The sequence below is a fragment of the Macrobrachium nipponense genome, chromosome 27 (assembly GCF_015104395.2).
Source record: "Macrobrachium nipponense isolate FS-2020 chromosome 27, ASM1510439v2, whole genome shotgun sequence".
Taxonomy (NCBI): domain Eukaryota; kingdom Metazoa; phylum Arthropoda; class Malacostraca; order Decapoda; family Palaemonidae; genus Macrobrachium; species Macrobrachium nipponense.
The window spans coordinates 24,213,537-24,235,860 of NC_087216.1; the positions used below are offsets into that span (position 1 = coordinate 24,213,537).

General features: G+C 43.2%; 1 protein-coding gene across 1 annotated transcript in view; it reads right to left on the reverse strand.

Annotated features, from left to right (window-relative positions):
- LOC135200930 (multiple epidermal growth factor-like domains protein 8) overlaps nucleotides 1–22,324 on the reverse strand; it is a 141,498-nt gene that overhangs the window by 103,883 nt on the left and 15,291 nt on the right. Inside the window, 5 exon segments of the mRNA XM_064229708.1 lie at nucleotides 5,011–5,126; nucleotides 6,713–6,963; nucleotides 8,070–8,822; nucleotides 19,019–19,111; nucleotides 19,114–19,251. Coding sequence (XP_064085778.1) covers nucleotides 5,011–5,126; nucleotides 6,713–6,963; nucleotides 8,070–8,822; nucleotides 19,019–19,111; nucleotides 19,114–19,251 — 1,351 coding nt within the window.

Below are 22,324 nucleotides of genomic sequence, written 5' to 3' on the forward strand. Positions count from 1 at the left end.
CTAAGACCAACCTGGCACGTGCGGCGTCGTGACGGGATCGTGAGCGGCGCATCTCTCACGATCACTCCTATATACCTCGCTCTTCCTGGCGTATGCCGAGGAAGTTGAAGGTATCGGAGAGGACAGAACTGACGCTACCCCCTCTTCCCCCTCCCCCTGACGGTCGCCTCCAATCACTTGGCCGTAACGTCCTGGTTGGTTCCTTAAGACCATACGGGGTGGCACGTTGCGGCGTCGTGACGGGATCGTGGACGGCGCACCTTCTCACGATCACTCCTAGCTACCTCGCTCTTCCCGGTGTAGCCCGAGGAAGTTGAAGGTAGTGGAGAGACAGACCTGACGCTCCCCCCCCACCCCCCGCTCGCTGGCAGGACCACGTACGTGGGGGGCTGCAGCCGATCACCAACCGCGGTGGGGATCGATCTGCAGGCCTTGGTGCCTTCCGCCTCTCTCCTGTGGCGAGCGGCTCGACTGAGCACGTCGACCCCGGTCCCCGTGCGTCAGACGAGCTGCTGCTGGTCACCGTATCCGCCCGGTCCCTGTGGGAGCGGCGGTTCAGACCTGCAGAGCTCGCTTTCGCCGTGAGACCGGTGAGCGGTAGCTCCTGCGGCACGTCAAACCGCTGGTACCAGCCGAGGCTGGTACCGTCGGTCGAGGGGACCTGGGGGACCTCTTCCCAGCCTCAACCCGTGGCCCGGTCAGAGACCGTCACGTCCACCCGATGGTACCGGCTGGTCGCTGCGAGAGTGGCCGCTGGCCTGGCGGAGAGTCACCTGAGCGCTCTCGACAGTCTTCTGCTCCGTGCCTCGGTCATGACGCTGAGCGAACTTCAGGGCGAAGTCTTAACTTTGGCTGCACGGTCACGAAGGAGATCGTACACTCGGAACTTCTCGCGGACGAGAAACCGAGCGGTTACCTGGCTTAGCAGCAGAGCTGCCAAGACCAGGCGAGGGTGTACCAGCGGTAGCCCAGCACAACCCTTGGTCCCCGTCTTCTTCTTCTTCTCAGAAGGGGAGACGGGCCCCGTTCCCGAAGGAACAGGAGGACCAGCAGAAGAACCCCCCCGTCACACCGGAATGTGACGAGCCCTTCGAAGTTCCCGAAGGAGTCTTCTTAGGGGGAATAACAAAACCCGGTTACCAGCTGGTCGCTGGCGAGAGCGGCCGCTGGCCATGGCGAGAGTCACCATGAGCGGATTGTCTAGCCAGCCTTCTGCTCCGTGCCGTGGTCTTGGCGCCGAGCGAACTCTGGCGCCGAAACTTTGGTTGCACGGTCTCCCGAGGAGAGCGTACACTCGGGATCTCCCGCGAACGAGAGACCGAGCCGGAACCTGGCGTAGCGGCATCGCCGCTAGCACCAGGCGAGGAAGTACCAGAGCTAACCGATACTCCCTCTAGGGTTCCCCGCGTCTATCCTTCTTCCTTACGGAAGGGGAGACGGGCCCCCGCCTCCCGAAGGAGCAGGAGGACGCAGCAGGAGGACCAGCAGAAGGACCCCCCGTCCCACCGGGGTGGGACGGGCCCTTAGAAGTTCCCGAAGGAGACTTCTTAGGGGGGGGAGCAGCTTCTTCTTCTTCGGCTTATGGGCCTTAGAAAGTCGAAGGGGAAGAGGCAGCAACAGACGAAGACGAAGATGACACCTTCCTCTTCTTCGTCAGCTCACGCAGGACAGTCGTCAGGTCCTCCATCCAGGCCGGAGTCGGGCCTATTGCCGAAGCAACACGGCCCGACTGCACCTGTCCGGAAGGACCTGGGACTGGGGAAGACCCACCATGGGCAGGACCAGCATGGACAGGCGCAGGAACCAGGAGCGACAGGAACAGCAACCAGCTCAGGAGCGGCAGGAACAGCGGCAGCGGTAAACACAAGAAGGGACGCCAAGCCAGTAGCGGGAACCACATCAGCGACAGGTACGGCAGGCCCAGCCATCGCCTCGTAGAATCATCGGCAGCCAGCGTGGTACTGGCGGCCGGTCCAGGGGCGAGCTGCTGGAACAGCGGAAGTCTGGGGCAGGCAACACGAAGAAACACAGGCGGCGGCGGCATACCCCTCCTCGGTACGGCGGCGACCGGCCCTAGAAGCGGCAGACGGCGTCACCGACACAGCATGGGGAGTGTAGACCAGCGGGGGGAAGCAGCATAAGCGGCCGTGAAGGTTGTAGTGGAGACCACTCCAAGGTCACCGCCCCAGACCTCGCTAGACTCTGCAGCAGATCGTGGATGCTAGGCACGCCCTGCAGCCGCAGTGGTCCATACCTGTCCAAGGTCGTCTCCCACGGATGTAGCACCTGCGGTAGCACAGACAGATTAGTAAGAGGGGTTCCCTCACGCACGGGGGGGGGGAGACATGCCCCACCCCGAACGGAAGGAAGACCCCAAAAACAAAATACGAGGAAGCTGAGCGGGGGGGGGCAGGAAAGAAGACGAAGAATCGGATACCAAGGGGAGGTCGCGGGAGAGCTTTCCGAACGACTTCCTGGCAGACCTTCGCTTCCCCTTACCCCTCACAGCAGTGAAAAGTAATATGAAAATGAAACAGAATACTGCACTTGCGATTCACTTCATAGAACTTAAAGAGGGAAAAATCAATTCCCGGTAAGAGCGGAAACTTGATCCATAATAATATGATGCTATCATAAATTATATATGAAAATGAACAATACTGGCACTTGCTATTTTCACTTTCACAGCAATAAATCGTAAGGATTAATTCCCGGTAAGAGCGGAAATTGATCCAAAATTAAATTTGATGCAATTAATAATGAAATGAAAAGAAAACTGCATTGCGAATCCACTTTCATTGCATTCTATTCATACAAAATAAGAGGCTCTTGTCGAGCGCAATCAAGCTCTCCGGCAACGAACGCACAGGGCAAAAATATAATGAAAAAGAGTACTTACATACTTCAATTACACACTTTCGACCCAAAATAACATGACTCGGCGCGAGTGCGCCCGCCCTCGGCACCGAGACATAATTCAAGGGTTCAATTCATGAAAAGAGCGGAAATCGCCGTCTCTACGGCGATAGCTCCATGTTGATTCATAATTAAGTAATGAAAATGAAAACAGTGTGCTTACAGTTCATTTCAAGTCAAACCAAACCATTAGTAGAAAACACAATATAAACCAAAGCATCGACGATGAAGCGGGCAGAGAGCGATGACGAACACGTCCTTCACACCCGCGGCCGAAAGCAAAAAGTGATTCTTCACCTCTCGGTCGCGCAGCGCGCGCACGATCGGGACAAGCAGTTAACTACCGTTCTTCCCCTTGTTCGAAGCTTACGACCGTCCCAGCTGCCGCTAGTTACCTTCCTATTGTTAAAGGACCGAGGGTTTGTATTACGTATCGGAACAAACGAAGATTTCTTTGGCTCTACATACAAAAATAATTCAGGTTATGAAAAGTTGTTGGTGTAAAGTCCCGAGATTCACCTGGACTGCTGAGAACAATTTTAAAACTTGCGCGCCGCCAACTGAGTAGACTCGCCACCATCCTCCCACTCTCCCATTGGTTCCTGATGCTAGTCACCGCCATAAGATCCTGCTCTCCTATTGGTCAGCATCTCTCCCATCGTGCTCTACGTAAAGGCGTTCTTCTTCAGCCACTGCTTCGCACCAGTGTTATCGTACGCACGCAGAATTCGTTCGTTTACATATACGATTTCGTTTGCTAACGTAAATTTGTGTTAGTGATTTCGTTGTACTACTTTATCGTGTTGTGTGAGAACTTACTTAGTATACTACATAATTTAATTACACACAGTATAGTCATGGGTCCCAAGAAAGTTGCTGAAGTTCACGGAAAGAAGAGGATGCTTTCTATGGAGACAAAAATGGAGATTATCAAGAAGTATGAAGCTGGCATGTGGTTGAGTGTGATCACTAAGGAATAAGGCCGAAATCCGTCGACAATAGGGACCATCCTTAAGCAGAAGGAAGCCATCAAAGCAGCTACACCTTCCAAGGGCATGACTATTTTGTCCAACAAGAGGAGCCACGTGCATGATGAGATGGAGAGGCTGCTTCTTCTATGGATTGAGGACAAAGAAATCGCTGGCGATACGATAACCGAGACAGCAATCTGCCAGAAGGCCAGCCCTATTTTCGGCGATTTGATTGTCCAGGCCGAAGACGACGTAGGAGAAGGGACATCAATGGCAACCCAAGATTTCAAGGCTTCTCGGGGATGGTTTGATAAATTCTGTAAACGGACTGGCAGACATTCGGTGGTGAAGAAATTAAAATTTTGTAAAAAAAATGTAAAGTATAAAAAAGTAAAAAAAAACCCGTAAAAATCAAAATAAGATAAAAAAAAATTTAATTTTAAGTTTTTGGTAAAGTTAAGTGTTAACGTTTTATGCCATTTGTTAATGTGTTTCATAAAGTTTAGTGTTAACTTTACGAAACACATTAAAAAATGTCATGAAACATTAAGTACACGTACAAGTTTTCTGCCATTTGTCCTCCTCCTCTGTTGCCTTGCTCAAAAGGTAAGGTTCCACATTTTACTACATACGTACGTATGTACGCAGTATTTCTTGTATACCATGTACACTAATACACTTTATTTACAGGTATGTAGTACATATTAGTAGTACGTATATATTTAGTTTAAAGTTAGGTACTGAATGGTCCAAATTGTTGTATTTCATTGTTTATTGGTCAATTTAGCTTTATTACAAAATTTACTGGGGTGTTTTTGTAGGGCTTGGAACGAATTAGGCAATTTACATGTAAAATGTGGTTCAAGATACGAAAAACTCAGGTTACGAAGGCCACCTCGGAATGGATTAATTTCATATCCTGAGGTACCACTGTACTATAAAAACGTGTACTGCTGGGCAGCACCAAACACAGCCTAGACTATGCCTAAAAATGTTTGCCTGTTAATGAGCACTTTCCAAGTGAGAACTTACAATTTCAACCTAGCAAAACATACACTGAACCTAACATCCCTTCCAAGAGGATCATAGAACCAAACACAAAAATAAAAGCACCTACACTCACCTGGCTATGTCAACTCGAATACCACCATACACTAGCAAGGATCTGGAGGAGGCATGAAACACAGTCGAGTGACCCACTAAACGCACATCTAACTCATTTCCACCAAGCACAATCACCTGGAAGGATGGATAAGAGCAAATGAAATAATGCTAATCATCTTAATAAGTATCATGAGGTACAGTTAGAAACTACAATATGATATGGACTTACTGATATCTAAAAATAAAGAACTTTACACTTTGTAACACAAATTATAGTAATAATTATGACAAGCATAAGCTTTATGATATGAAATATCTTATACAAAATCATTTTGCTATAAAAAATATTTCTCTGTCATGATAAATTTTGTAATTATAATATATGTAGTATGAATGAGGTCCTCTTTTATATCATGCCCATTCGTATCTTTGGTTTGAATGTTGTTTTAATTTTCTCCATGAACTTAACATAAAACATTAAGAATGAGTTGAAAAAACATATAATATTTAGAAATAACTACCACCCACTCATTGTAAATTGGTTGATCTTGAATGGTCTAATTTGTTTTCTTTTTTTGCATGCCAACATAGGCATATAACTGACATTTACTGTTTATATCTAAGAGATACTTTAACAACCATATACAATAACTCTACATTCTAGAAAAAAAGAAGCACTGAAATCCAGTAAACAAATTCTTTTCCAAAACAGATATATCCTTCATTACCAACTTTTCAAGTCTTATTAAGAGTTGTCTAGTATTTACAAGCTTTCCACTAAAATAACTGGTTACAAAGATTAAATGGTGAGCAGCTAATTTAACAAAAGTCTGGTTGAGGGCATCTCAACTTCCTGTAGGTTCAAATCTGCAATCTCTGCAAGATCAGTAGTACTTTTAAAAGAACAATGATCACAGCACTGTGCAAAACCCAAAATTCTTGCACAAAAACCTATTGCTGCAAATGCTATTCAAATTGAGCACACTTGCTTGTGGAAGACAATGGAAAGTAGTATATATTTAGAATCTACTGGTCACTTTTTACCAGATACAGTAATGTATTTAAGTAATTTTTATCAAACACAATGCCCACTTAATTTCTAGATTTCTCCACATATAGGAGATGCTTGTCACTATACTACTCTGTTTTTTTCCATCTGTCCATCTGCCTGTGGTGTTTGCGCATGGTAACACTGCGTCCCGGGCTTTAAATAATATCCTATTTCGAATATTAATGGTGTAATTCGCATACAGTAAATTATTAAAACACTTTTCAGTTGCAAATGTACACACAGATATCCTTTTACATATTTACCTAAAACTTACACATAGCGTAACTATTTAATGCCCAGGACGCAGTGTTACCATGTGCGACCACCACAGGCGGATGGACAGATGGAAAAAAACAGTATAGTAACCTAGATCCAAATTAAGAATTCTGATGCCCAGCCGAGACTCAATCTTGTGGCCAACGTATCAGAAAGAGGTGACGATAATTACTCGACCACGAAGAAAGAAAGGACAACTGGGGAGATTTTACAGTGTATAATTGATGGTTCCTGCAAATTCAAAAAAGGAAATTCATATACTAATAAAAGTTCTTATTGTACTAGTACTATAAAAAAAAAAAAAAAAAAAAAAAAAAAAAAAAAAAAAAAAAAAAATTCCTACTACACAATGCACTCTCATCAACAGATTAATATAAACAGATGAAGTCCTAACCTTTTCCCACACTTTTTCCCCTTCAAGGTTAATCCTGTACATAGCATTTGAAAATTCTCCATGCTGAAGACTCCCTCCAAAGAGGTACAGCCAGCTTTCATCCACAAGGGTTAAAGTGGCATACATAAGACCTGGAGGAAAATTTATGTCGTTGGTGGAATCCGGTTCATCTTTGCTTTGAGCTCGTCCCTCTAGGTGGCGCCATTCATCCAACGTTGTGTTGTACAACCATAATTCATTACTGACTTCACCTACAAATAAAATGTTTCGGTTAAAGTCCTGACAGTGACCAAAAATGTGTGACTGAATAAAATGCAGCTCTGTCATATCACTAACATTAGGTTACTTGGACAGCATATTCATAGACATATGGAAGCATGATCAACCTGACAAGAGGTGTGATGTGATGCTGAAGGTGTAAGAAGATAGTTGGGAAACTACAAGTTATCACAGTGATTTGCTAGAAAATAAAGCCCAATTGATTTCCTGTAAAGTTGGATCTGAGACACAGGCTTGATTTGCTCTTATGGCTGTTACATTATGTCAGGGGGAAAGACAACAGCTGTAGGCATAAATTATTGATAAGGAAAAGTCATAAACAGTGTGCACTGAAGGCATTTGCAGTTCGTACCAAGTTTGCAATTATGGAGAAAATGGTGGAGGATACATTGATGGAAAAGTGTGTGCAGCAAATTGAATGCAGAAGTTCTGGGAGGAAGGTTGAGAGGGTGACTGAAAAGTACTGGCTAGAGTTTGTGGATCTAATGTTAGAATAATGTAGGCAACATTCAAGAACAATAGTATCAATAATGAAAATTGACTCCCATCAGTCTCAGCCAGTGTTATTCTTTAAGTTTTTACACTTCTAAAGTTAAATTTTACAACTTATGAAGCTGTTGTTTATATAAGAAACTTAAAATGATATTGTTAAGATACAATAAAGTTTGTTCATACTTACCTGGCAGATATATATATAGCTGTATTCTCTGAAGTCCCTACTCCCACTACGTGTGTCGTAAGTTTTTAGAAATTCTGTCGGACTTCAGAGAATACAGCCATATATATATCTGACAGGTAAGTTTCATGAACAAACTAAAGTTATTTCTACATTTGCCAACTAAAATGAATACCAACATCTACAACTGTAAAAAAAAAAAATTTATTCAATACACTAATAGCATAAAAAACTAAGCAAGCTACAAAGAATTCATGATTTTGGCAGACAAACTTTTTGACACCTAAGTTACCAATCATCTTTTACAAGCCAAAAATTTAGTAAAAAACATCAAATTTAGCACTACTGCACTGAGAGCAATAGTAACTAACAGAGAACTGTGACTACCAAAGTAATTCCTACCTGATGTCAATTTTCCACCATACATGACAAAATGTTTGCCGAATCTCTCCATGACATGACCATATCTTGGTCCAGGTGTCATCCCTCTCAAACTATGACTTGCAGGCGTGTGATTGAGTTCTTCACTTGGCCTTATCATGCGTCGCATCCTTAATGGTTCACTTGAGAGAGACTTAACTTTTACACTCACTGTGTTGTTGCCATTGACTGAAAAAGTTAGGTTTCTAAGAAGTGAGCTGTTAGTGATGATGTGGTGCTCAGCCAAGCCTCTGAGTCGAGCAGAACGTTGGGCATTGAGGCGACGGCTAAGCTGACTCTGACTGGATGGATCGCTAATGTTGACCCATAAGCTGGTGCCTAAGTCAAATACCATTAGATCACCAAATACCTGATTCAGGTTATATCCTCCATATACATATAAACGATCAAGGTGTGGCAAATATACGCTGGCATGACTGGTTCTTTCACTGAGGGGAGGCCCCCCACGCCACAACCAGTGCCAAGAGCCTCCTTCTGAGTCGTGAGTTCCCAGTGAACACCCGTCGCCTAAGTAACCCTCGTTACAAAGACAATATGGAGCAGGCCTGGGTTCCCGAGGTGTTGCAAGGGGTCTTGAACAGTTACCGTGATTGGAGGCCATTCCACAGTTCTCTGGACAGTACTGGTGCTCACAACCTTCTCCGGTGTAAAGTTCATCACAGATACATTTATGGTTCTCACAGTGACCTCGGCCAGAACAATTTAGAGGGCAATCTGTAAGTAAGAAGCAACATTAACATAGCAATCAATAACAATAATTAGTCTTTGGGCTCTGTCAGGAATATGAAGAACAACTGAATGTTCAAAGTACCATCGTACATATATATGTATTTCAAAACCAAGACATCAGTAATTTAAAAAAAGGATCTGTGCAAGTACATGTCTATCTACAATCCACATTACATATTACCATTACTCATTTGTACTTACATTGTTATCAGATCAATACTACAATTATACAAATGCAAAATAACAATGTCAAAAATTTTATTTTTCCTAACTATACAAACCTGAGGTCCTTTAACACTGGGAAGATACTTAGCGGCAGCTGAATCGGTCGTAAGCTTCGAACAAGGGGGTTCGGTAGTTAACCCTCTTACGCCGACTGGACGTATTTTACGTCGACATTTTTTGTGTCCCGTGTGCCGACTGGACGTATTTTACGTCGACTTACAAAAGCTTTTTTTTAAATTCGCGGAAAAATACTTATAGGCCTACCAGCCTAAAACTTTTGAATCACGCACCTTGGGGGATGCTGGGAGTTCACGGATCAAGGTGTTGTTTTGTTTACAATCGTTACGCAAGCGCGAATTTCTTTCTTGCCGCACTAAAAAGTATCTGTGACACATCTCGGAAATTATTTTGTCACTTTAACATAATTTTTGTACCATTGTAAATTAGCAGTTACATGAAGTATTATATATGAAAATGTGCGCATTTTTATGTAAAATACAACAATAAAATACTCATGATTGTAGCTTTTATCAGTTTTGAGATATTTTCATATAAATAACGATAATTGCCAAAATTTCAACCTTCGGTCAACTTTGACTCTACCGAAATGGTCGAAAAACGCAATTGTAAGCTAAAACGCTTATATTCTAGTAATATTCAAGAATTTACCTTCATTTTGCAACAAATTGGAAGTCTCTAGCACAATATTTAGATTTATGGTGAATTTATGAAAAAATAACATTTTCTTTACGTCCGCGCTGTAACTCTTCCGAAAAAATCATACGTGCGATTGTGGTAATGTTTGCACCATTTTAAATTAGCCGTTACATAAAGTTTTATATATGAAAATGTGCGCAATTTCATGTAGAATACAACAATAAATAATTGAAGGTTGTAGCTTTTCTCATTTTTGAAATATTTGCATATAAATCACGATAAATAGAAAAAAAACCACGTTCGGTCAACTTTGACTCTACCGAAATGGTCGAAAAACGCAATTGTAAGCTAAAACTCTTACAGTCTGGTAATATTCAGCCATTTATCTTCATCTTGAAACAAATTCGAAGTCTCTAGCAAAATATTTAGATTTATGGTGAATTTAAAAAAAAATCTTTCCTTCCCTCCGCGCGCGGATTCTCCGCCACAAATCTCCGAAATGCGTACATACCATTCTCGGAATATTTGCTATCAGTACATTTCATTATTAGGCATTTCATAGAGTTTTATATATGAAAATGTGCGCAATTTCATGTAAAATAAAACAAAAAATATTTGAAGGTTGTAGCTTTTCTTATTTCCGAAATAATTGCATATAAAAATATATATATAAAAAAAATTAGACATTCGGTCAACTTTAACTCGTCAGATATGGTCGAAAACTGCAATTGTAAGCTAATACTCTTACAGTATAGTAATATTCAATCATTTGTCTTCATTTTTAAAGAAATTGGAAGTCTCTAGGACAATATTTAGATTTATGGTGAATTTTGAAAAAAATATGTTTACGTCCGCGCGTTACGAATTCATGCATTATTTTGTGATAATATTTTCTCTGTGTTGCTTTTTCGTTTTACAATGTGTTATATGCCAAAATGATCGCAATTTAGTGTACATTACAACGAAAAAAAAAGTAACTTGTTACCTTTAACCGTTTTGCGCACAGCACGATTTGAATACAATTATATATGAAATTTCGTTTTTGTGCTATCATATATCGCATTATTTATATATGATAATGATAATTTTTTTAATTTCTGATGGTTGCAAACTAAACTTCAGCCAATGACAAAAAAAGGAGCCAAAAATGAACTTTTAATCTTGAAAACTAAGCGCGCTGTGATTTTTTGAAAAAAACAAAAATATTTTTTTCCGCTTCCGCGCTCACTCTGAAACACCTCCGGCACACGGGAGACAATTTTTTTTTTACCGCTTTGGAGTAAGAGGGTTAACTACTTGTCCGGCAGTTGGCAGTCAGCTTGACAGCGAGGAGAGGAGTCACTTTGCTTTAGGCCCAGGAAACGCAGAGTGTGGGGTGGCATGAGGTGGGACTATATGTATAGGACCTCAGGTTTGTATAGTTAGGAAAAATACAATTTTCGACAAATTGTTATTTGTTCCGACACGTATACAAACCCTCGGTCTTTTAACAATAGGAAGACTCACTTCTTGGTGGGTGGAGTCTGAGTCTTATGAACAGACTGGTGTTCGTCCTACCTTGGTTCCCCCCCTGGTCGTAAGAGCAGAAGGAGGGATCCTAGCCTCTGCCCAGCTGACCGGGGTGTGCACCGCAGGATGAGTGGTCAGACATTTGGACCAAATTTATAAGAGGGAGGCAAGCATACCTCTTATAAATAGCAAAAGGCAAGAACTAGTTCCTACTTCAAGAGCCAAAATGAAGTCATGGGTTTGTCTCTTGTTGGCTTCCACTCCTCCCCCTTGTTGGGGAGTGGCGGATAAACACTCCTATCCCTACTGAAAGGGATAGGATGGAGCTCAGTTGTGTAGTTTACCTGCATTGGCCTCCTGTTCAGCGTGGTGATGACCGCGGCCCTCTGCCCACAGGTAGAGGAGATGAACGAAGGGGGAAGAGGAGCCAGTCACACCCTCTGTCACTCGTCCATTCATGCAGTCACATAAGGATGCGATGCTGTTCGGTCCGCTCGGGTGCTGGGTAGACTACAAAACTTGTTGAGCAGCCACCACGGCTCCGAAGGAAAAAGTGTCCAAGGACCTGTGGGTAATATCCTGAAGGTAGAATGAAGTGAAGGTGGTCTGGTTGGCCCAAACCCCTGCCTTCAGAACCTGCGCCAGGGAGAAGTTCTTGCGGAATGCAAGGGTTGGACCAATACCTCTGACTTCGTGGGCTCTCGGACGAAGGGTACGGGTGTCGTCACTACCATCCGCGTCGTAAGCCCTCCTGATCACCTCACGCAGCCAGAAAGAAAGTGTGTTCTTGGAAACTTCTTTCTTGGTAACCCCGGTGCTAACGAAGAGGCATCGCCACTCAGGCCTGAGGTGCCGAGTTCTCTTCAGATAGCGCGTAGCGCCCTCACAGGACAAAGCAGCATCTCATCCGCATCATTATAGGTGCAATCCTTGAGGGAGGGGATCGTGAAAAACTCGAACCGGTCGTCAGGGACCGAAGGATTCTGAGTCTTCGCTATGAAGTTCAGGATGAAATCGAGCGTCACGGATCCCCATCCCCTGGAATGCTTGACGTCGAAGGAAAGACCATGAAGTTCCCCTACTCTCTTCGCCGATGCCAGGGCCAGCAGGAAGAGGGTTTGAGAGTCAGATCCCTGTCTGACGACTTTCGCAGTGGCTCGAAGGGTCTGCGAGTCAAACTCCTAAGGACGAGAGTCACATCCCACCCCGGGGGCCTGAGTTCCCTGGGTGGGCAAGACCTCTCGAAGCTCTATATCAGGAGGGAGATCTCGAAAGAAGAGGAGATATCCACACCTCGCAGTTTAAGGACTAGGGCCAAGGTGACTCTGTATCCTTTAACTGCGGAGACGGAGAGGAGCTTCTCTCGGCGAAGGAAGACGAGGAAATCCGCTACCTGCTGAAGAGTGGCTCTGAGAGAGAGAGAGAGACCCCGTCCACAAAACCAACCACAGAAGACAGACCCCTTCCCCTGGTAGACAGCTGCAGAGGACTGTCTGAGGTATCCAGCCATCTCTGTTGCTGCGCTGCGAGAAAAGCCTCCCGCTCGCAAGAGATGGTGGATAACAGCCAACCGTGAAGACACAGGGACTCGACGGACCAGTGGTACTGTTCTACGTGTGGCTGGCACAGGAGGTTGTGCCAGGGGGGAATCTCTCTCGGCGCTTCGGCAAGCTGAGCCAGCAGACGCCCCCACAGGTTGAAGAGCCTTTCCGCCACGTCTGGATGAAGGGACCATTCGGTTCCTATCACCTGATCCCGAAACTCTTGGAGAGCGAGGAACGCTGCCTTGAGCTCCAGGATGTTGATGTGAAGGTGTTTGTCGTGATGGTCCCACACGCCTGCAGTCAGCAACTCCTCCAGGTGTGCGCCCCATCCCTCGCTTGATGCGTCTGAGAACAGCAACATCTCCGGAGGGGAGTGCAAAGAGGCACTCCTCTTACGAGTTTCCCGTCGTCCAGCCACCAGGCTAGGTCCTGCCTCACCTCCTCCGTGAGGGACACGGGGAAGAAGGGAGGGTTTCTTGCCTGTGACACTCCTTTAGTCTCCGCTGAAGAAACCGCAGGTGAAGACGTCCGTGAGGGACTACCTTTTCGAGAGACGACAGGTGACCGATCACGACACTGCCACTGCTGAGCTGGTTGCTCCTGTAGAGACAGGAACTGTCTTGCTGCCTCCCTGAACCTGCTGATCCGCGAATCTGCGGGGAAGACTCGCCCTGCTACCGTGTCGATCAGCATGCCCAGGTACTTCATCTTCTGCTTGGGCTCGAGGTCTGACTTCTCGTAATTCACTACAATCCAAAGTGGGCCAGCAGGTGGACAAAATTAAATCTTTTACTTTTCCAAATTATCATGAGGATCATAAAAATAAAAAATACATACATTAGTGACAAAGGAATGCAATATTATAGATTGCAAGTAGTTGTTAGTATCAGTGTTTTACAGGCTTAAACATGACTAAACAAGTTGTTCTTGGCTGCACACTGTTTTTCCATACAAAAACAATTTATTGTTTCTTTAGCCACGGTTTACGAAAGGTGTGTTGTGGAGTAAACTCATATTTCAAAATTACTTTTTTGTTCATTATTGAATGTATTAAAGGTCTTGATTTTTATATTTATGATCTAAATGTTGGGTGCAACAGTGTTTGATATAAGTCCCTCAAAATTTGTTGAAAATTTTAGGCATATAAAAGTTTATGATAGAGCACAAAAAATTGCAAAGCTTTGCAAAGATTCCAAATGGTGTTAAATGGTAGATAATTAAGTCCCAAACAACAGGATGAAAAACTTTTTGCCACTAACTGCCACTTTTTTTACAGTGAATATAATTGTCTGGACAACTATGAAAAAAATATTACCAAAAGATGAAGATATCAGGTTTAAGAGTAATAATGAGCCATTATATCTTTTTATTTCAGATATAGGACAATAACAAGGTGCATGAAAATGGATGTTACTAACCAATATCTGTTTAATGAAGCTAGTGAAGCGATAAAGAATGGACATATGCATAGTTTTCATGATGGTAAACTACATAATTAACTGCTTGGAAAGATTGAAAATATTATACGTGATGACACTAAAGCAACAAATATTGTGATTAACTTTCTGAAAAACTTAAGAATTAAGTGGAGAACTGTTAACAGAATCAGAAAGTTATTTCTAAGTAAGTACCAAGGTTGGCTTGATGCTAAAGTGTATCAAAACCCAGAAAATGAAACTCCTAAGAAATCTCGAGGACGACCTAGAACAGAGTTTTTTCAGGCCTCATCCGAGAAAACAAAACGAAGGAAAACTGCAGAGCTTGTAAACATATCTCCTCATAAGCTCACATATGCTACATGAAGAGTTCTAAGAAAGAAGGGACAATCAAGAATGGCTAAATCTTTAGCCCAAATTTCTACTGAAAACCAATGTACTTCATCAGAAAATATCACAGTGTTCTTTTTCTGCAAATGAAGCTCTGGCATTGATCTTAGACTGTGGCCTTTCAAAAAGAAGCTATCAAAATTTGAGGAATAAAACACCTGAGAAAAAATCAAAAGTTTTTCCTTCTTACAACGATGTTCGTTCTGCCAAAGAAGAGTGCTTACCTTCTCCTGAAAATTGGTTAGTAACTGATTATTCTGCAGAAGTGACCTTACAAGATTTATTAGACCACACAACAAGGAGAATATTTGAAGTAGTGTCTTTGAAGGTACAACTGGTCAAAGTGTTTACAAGCAGATTCGAAGTGATAACCAAGAACGAGATGTAATTTTCGAGTCCTGTTTATTTGTAACTTGTAAGGTACCTTTACAGCTGAGTGGAAAGACAGAAGCTAATGGGAAAATTATCTTATGGAAAAATAATAAGCCCTCATCACCATTTTTTTTGCAGACCTATAAGGTTCAAATTCATGAAGGAAACTTCACAGGTTTTAGTGGAAGAAGAGCAATACTTCAAAAATGCTATCCATATACTTAGACCAACTCAAGTTAAAAACGATGTTAGCGTCATTCATGATGTGAGCATTACAATGATAGATGGAAAAGTGGCATCCTCTTTATCCCTTGTCACCAACTCAATGCAATGCTGTTCTTTGTGTGGGGCATCACTTAAGCTAATGAATGACATAGAGGAAGTTTCAAAGAGACCCCTGTCAAATGATGGCATCATGTATGGACTATCAACATTACATGCCTGGATAAGATCTATGGAATGTTGCTTACACTTGTCATACAAGTTGCCTATAAAGAAATGGCAGGCAAGAACAAAAGAAAAAAAAGCAAAGGTTCAACAACAAAAATCGAAAATACAAAAAGCTTTTCATGATAGGACAGGATTAGTGATTGATATGCCAAAACAGTCAGGTTTTGGGACGTCAAATGATGGAAATATGGCTAGAAGATTTTTTCAGCTTGCTGAAACATCAAGTGAAATTCTTGAAATTAAGATAGAATTGCTGAAGAATTTGCACATCATCTTGTGTACTTTATCATCTGGGTTTGATATAAATGTCACAGCATTCAAATCCTTCTGCATCGATACCGCTAAAATTTACGTGGAAGAGTACAACTGGTATTATATGCCTCAGAGTTTGCATAGAATTCTTATTCATGGAGGTTCAGTGATTGAACAGTTTAATCTGCCAATTGGGCTTTACTCCAAAGAGGCCCAAGAAGCCAAAAACAGAGTCATTTTGCCAGAAAATATCAAGAAAAAAAACTAATGAGGACTTAATGCGACAGTTATTCTGCTCATCCAATCCCCTAATAACATCAATGAGAAATCAGACAAAAAACACATCTAAGAAAGATCTGCAGGTGACCGTACACTCGGTAACTCTCGCGAACGAGAGGCCGAGATGGTACCTGGCGCCAAGGCAGAACCTCTGGCGCCAGGCGAGGAGGTACCGATGTTACCCGGCGTTCCTCCGGTCCCCGTCTTCTTCTTCCTTACGGAAGGAGAGACGGGCCCGTTCCCGAAGGAACAGGAGGACCGGCGGAAGTCCCAACCGGGGGGGAGGGGGCAACCTTCTTCTTCTTTGGCTGTGGGGCCTTGGAAGTTGAAGGGGAAGCGGCGGCAGACGACGAAGACGAAGAAAACGATGAAGACGACGACGACACTTCCTCTTCTTCTTCGTCAGCTTCCTCAGCACCACCGTCAGGTCTTCCATCCAGGACGGAACTGGGGCAGTGCCGAAGCAACAGGGCCCGACTGCACCTGTCTGGAAGGACCTGGGGTGGGTGCAGCAACACCACAGGCAGGAACGACGGCAGCAGGAACTGGTACCAGGCACTGGAGCGGCAGCATACTCAGGAACAGGAGGTGGGGCAGGAACCAACAGCATCCTCTGCACAGGAGGCAGGTCCAGGGGAGAGCTCTTGGGACACCGGAAGCCCGGGGCTGCAGCAAGAGCAGCAAAACCAGGTGGCGACGTCACAGCGGGCATCATAACCTCCGGCAGCGGCGCCTGCACAGCAGCTGTCGGGTCACCGTGGCTACGTGCTGGGTGTACACCAGGTGCGGTGGAGCAGCGTAGCCAGGCGTGGACACCGTTGTGGTAGTCTTGGTGGTCGGGCCATGGATTACTGGCATGGACCCTCTCACCAGGTGACTCAGCAGCCCCTGAACCGTCTGTGTCCCTCGAAGCCCCAGCGAGTACCAGGCCCATCTGAGATCGTCACCCGTGGCAAGCAGATCTGAGGAAGGAAAAGTCAGGTGAGTTTGTGGGGGTCCTCCCCTCGCCCGGGGGGGGGGGGGGGGGGGGGGGGGGGACAGTTCCTACCCCAAGCGAATGGAGGACCCCAAGTACAACTGGATGTTGGGGTATCTTGCCCACCCTCTCCATGCTCGACTGATCGAGAGAGGAGAAGGAGCGAGAAACCTCCTCCGAAGGGGAAGGAGCCATACGAGGGAGCTGAGATGGAGGGAGAAAGGACGAAGACGTGTCCGTAACCAATGACGTAGCCGGAGAACCCTCCAACAACTCCTTGGCCGGCTTACGCGGCTTCTTCCTCCCCCCATAGCGTTCCCACTGCTCCTCCGACCAAAAAACACATACATCACATGTCTCGGTGCAAGAGCATTCCCGCCCTCTACACAGAGTACAAAACTCATGAGGGTCAACCTCAACAGATAATCGAAAGGCCCCACACTTACGGCCCTCCACACCAGGGCACAATCTGCGGCTGAAGGGGGGGCGAGGGGGTCTCTCCGGCTCTTGGGATTCCATTTCAAATCTCAAAAATCACACAATTCACTGTATTGTATACAAAAACACATGTACTTACGTATATCCTTGCACAAATACACACAGTAAAAGGGCATGAAAAAAGCCTTCACGCAGTGAAGCAAACAAAGCATACGACAAGAAGCGGGCAGAGGTGAGCAACATGTCCATCCATCTACGCAGCCGAAAGCAAAGTGACTCCTCTCCTCACAGTCGAGCTGACCGCCAACTGCCGGACAAGTAGTTAACTACCGAACCCCCTTGTTCGAAGCTTACGACCGGTTCAGCTGCCGCTAAGTACCTTCCTATTGTTAAAGGAACGAGGGTTTGTATACGTATCGGAACAAATGTTGCTTTCCGATGACACTTGTTTGCCTGGTAAACCACTGAGAGGTACATAACCTCAAATATTTTATATCCTGATTTCTAGTTCTTATTTCTATGCCACTTTTTTTACTCAGTACACTCCATATCATTAAGCTGTAAAGTATTTTCTGATATATTTACACAATATACATTAAAACATTTTTTCATAGTTCTCCATTCCATATAGCTTACTAATTTATATTGATTAATGATCTGCCAAAAAAGTACAATGCCCTCATTAGTTTCTGCTGCTGTTTACAATGCTGACCATTATTAGGTTAGCAGAATACGTAGTCACAGGATTAAGGCTTCTCAAAGACAAGGTGTCACTATGGATGCAGCAGGCAGGGAGATAAGAGTTCCAACTTCCATCCCAGTAATCCCCTCTATTTCCATCAAAAGAGGGATAAAGATAGCCCAACACAGCTTCTGGCCTTCACAGAATCTGCCTAGGGGTGTGCAACAAAACCTGTTTGGAAAGGGGACACTGAATTCTAAGAATTCATTCACTCCTATGGAAGTAGTTCCCTTCTGGTTGTCAAGTTTTAAAGAACTACAGGGATTTTCTCTCTCACCTCATTTACAGTATGTATTCTATGTTCCGGTCCCAATTAGTCAAGTTTACTAATTGGTCTTTCATTAACTTTTTTGTTTATTTCCTACATAAGAATCTTATTAAATACCAAATTATCATATTGTTTACCATGCCACTTCTTACAAATTTATTTTTATCTCAAACTGCACCTATAGTTTCTTATCCTTAGCTAGCCATGCCCTAATCACTTAATCGTTATTTTATCTTACTACCTTTAGCCCCAAGTTTCATCTCAATGGAGATAGCACAGACACACAGCAAGCTTCACTATGATAAACTGGACATATCCAAAAGACTAAAAGGAATCAAATGTCTACATGGCTGTACATGGGGCAAATTGATTGAATAAAGCCTGGTTCTGGTTCTCTATAGCAATAGATGGCACCAGTTACCTGCCTAAAACCTGTTTGATTCCAAAGGCATTAGAAATTCAGTGCCCCAATCTCTGAATACTCTTCTCCAAACCTCACTTCCTATACTAAAGCAATGAACATGCCTACGTGTTTGTAACAAAACAAATTCATGAATATATGTAAAAGCCCTGTGTGAAGACTATAGACAGTACATACAAATCTAATTAAATTAATAATTCTGTGCACAACCTGTGTACATACCGGTAACGGAATATTCTGCAACAAATCCATCCAATGCATAATTTGTGTCAGAGTACAGGAGGATAAGCATGAACCCCGATTTAGCAGTTACAAGGGTGGGACTGTTCTACCAGAGAAACATCCCAAGCATAAGCGATTCATATGTTTGCCATCGTATACATAAATGTGGTCGTACGAACATTCACTCTGAATACTTGTGATGTTTAGTGTTATAAACTGGCCAGGCGAGGATGCTGAAAAAAAAAAAAAGTTAATTAAAAACAATCCTTAATACTACCTTAAAATATAAGTTAATTAAAAACAATCCTTAATACTAACTTAAAATAAAAAGTATAATAAAAGTATTTTCTCCATGTCATCAAATACCTAGTGCCCATTTATATGTTAAGCATATCCAGCATTATCTTGTGGTGCCTTGGGATATGAGTTTTATTTAGTTTAGTAAGTAATTATACACAGAGCTGCAGACTGAAAATAACAAAAGAGATATGCTTATACCACACACAAGTCATAATACAGTAGGCTAACAGTAGAAAAAAAAATCCTATACATAATTTAATGGGTGAGGCAGGTTTTCTAATACCTTCTTGTCAGGCCATTCAGTTATATTGACAGCGCATACCACACATTTCTTTTTTCTTTGGTACCCTCTACTGTTCATAAAAACTGACAAAAGTAAAACATAGCCATCTTGCAAAATCTTGACTTATTTTTTATAGTTCAGCATTTTCTAATCTTGTTATAAATGATTTAGTTCATATTTTCATTTCCAACAATAAAGTAAAATGCAATGCACAGGAAACTTCCGAAATTTCTCATTTCGAGCAATTTCACATCTCATACCTCAAATATTGTACATATCAGTATCCATGATTTCATCAATACCACTTGAATTATTTAAAAACAGATCATTCCTCCAGAAGTAGGTAGGATGGAATAATAAAATGGTTAATATTCTTATCTCATAATTCAAAACCACCCAAAAGGGGGTATTTGCCCTGCAAATACCCCATCACAGAGACCATATATGTAGTCCTACTACTGTAATATAATACTGTTTAAGGAATGGGATTTACTACTTACCAAGTAGCCATGGGTAATATGTGTATGGGTTACCCATGTAATATCTAAATATACAGTAGTACCTCGAGATACGAAAGGCTCAACTTACGAAAAATCCAAGTTACGAAAGCCAATACGAAAAATTTTACTGCTCTACATACGAAAAGTTTTCAAGATACGAAAGGTTGTTGCTATAAAGTCCCGAGATTCGCCCGGACCACCGAGAACAATTTTAAAACTCCCGCGCCGCCAACTGAGTAAACTCGCCACCATCCTCCCGCTCTCCCATTGGTTCCTGATGCTGGTCACCCCATAAGGTCCTGCTCTCCTATTGGTCAGCATCTACCCCTTGTGCTTTAAGTATTCTACTGGTGAAAGGTTGCTGTAAATTGAAAAACTTAGTATTCATGCAATACATCTAATAAAAAAAAAAGAACATTAGATAAAGATAGAATAAAGAATATGAAATTATTGTCATGATACAATAAAAGTTTTATGCATACTTACCTGGCAGATATATACTTAGCTATAGACTCCGTCGTCCCCGATAGAAATTCGAATTTCGCGGCACACTCTACAGGTAGGTCAGGTGATCTACCGCCCCCGACGCTGGTGGGGGCGGGAATAGGAATCATTCCCGTTTTCTAAGACAGATTTTCTCTTCCACCTGTCTCCTGAGGGGAGGTCGGGTGGGCCATAACACCGTATATATCTGCCAGGTAAGTATGCATAAAACTTTATTGTATCATGACAATAACATTTTTATGCATTCCACTTACCTGTCAGATATATACTTAGCTGATTGGCACCTTTGGCGGAGGGTAAGAGACAGCTAATCTACTGAAATAGACAGGAAACAACATATGTTGTAGGTAATAAAATTAAAAACCTTGATTCCTACCTGTGTTAGCGAAAGACTTCATGGCTACTGCCTAGGAGCCCGTATCGCTTCAAGAGCCTCAGCGAGGTAGTGACCTCATGCTAAGAGTTCTTGATGGTCTGTTACAGGGGTCTTACCCACTTACGCTTCAGAACCTTAGGATCTTTGTCAATGGGGTCCTATCCACTACATGACAAAACACCTTGCCTATTGGCATGATCATAGAGCACGACACTAATCCCGATCACCTGATCCTTATTGGGGTTAGTACTACGATTGAAAGGAGTCATCCCCGAACATCCTTTCAAGCAACCCACAACTCAAAAACAATATTAAAACTAATTATTAAAAATATTAAAAACAAATTTAAGGATCAGCGTCTGCTCCATTTCCCAGCATAGTATCCGCTGATACATAAGGTCCAAGAGCGAAACATTTATCGTATGTTATTCTAACATCCTTTAAATAGTGGGATGCAAATACTGAATTGCACCTCCAGTAAGTTGCTGCTAAAATGTTTCTCATGGACATATTCTTCGTAAAAGAAAGGGAAGTTGCCACAGCCCGTACTTCGTGAGCTTTCACTCTCAGCAGCTTTAAAGAGTTCTCTTGGCAATTCCTATGAGCTTCGGTAATTACATTTCTGACAAAGAATGCCAGTGCGTTCTTTGACATCGGTCTATTGGGTTTCTTACCGAACACCAAAGACCTTGTCGACATCCCTGAAGCTGTGTCTTCTTTTCTAATAAAATTTTAAGGTCCTGACTGGGCAAAGGGACCGATCCAACTCTCTTCCTACCAGAGAAGAGAGTCCCTTGACTTCGAAACTTCTAGGCCAAGGTTTAGAAGGGTTCTCATTCTTCGCTAGGAAAAGATCCTGGAAAGAAATGACAACCGAGTCTTTTCTAAATCCCACCCGAGAGTCCAAAGCATGCAATTCACTGATCCTCTTAGCAGTTGCTAGAGCCAACAGGAATATGCATTTGCTAGTAAGATCTCTGAATGAGATTTTATCTATAGGTTCGAACCTGTCCGACATCAAGAACTTTAGGACAACGTCCAGGTTCCAACTCGGGGGAAATCGATGATCTCAATTTCTTAGTCTCGAAAGACCTGATGAGATCATGAAGATCTTTATTATTCTCGAGATTCAGCCCTCTGTTTCTAAAAACAGCTGAGAGCATGCTCCTATATCCCTTAATAGTTGATACGGCCAATTTGGATTCTTCTCTTAAGAAGAGGAGAAAATCCGCGATTTCGGTTACAGAGGTACTGGAAGAGGACAGCTTCTTCGACCTACACCATCTACGGAAAACTTCCCACTTCGATTGGTAGACCCGCAGGGTAGAGGCTCTGCGGGCTCT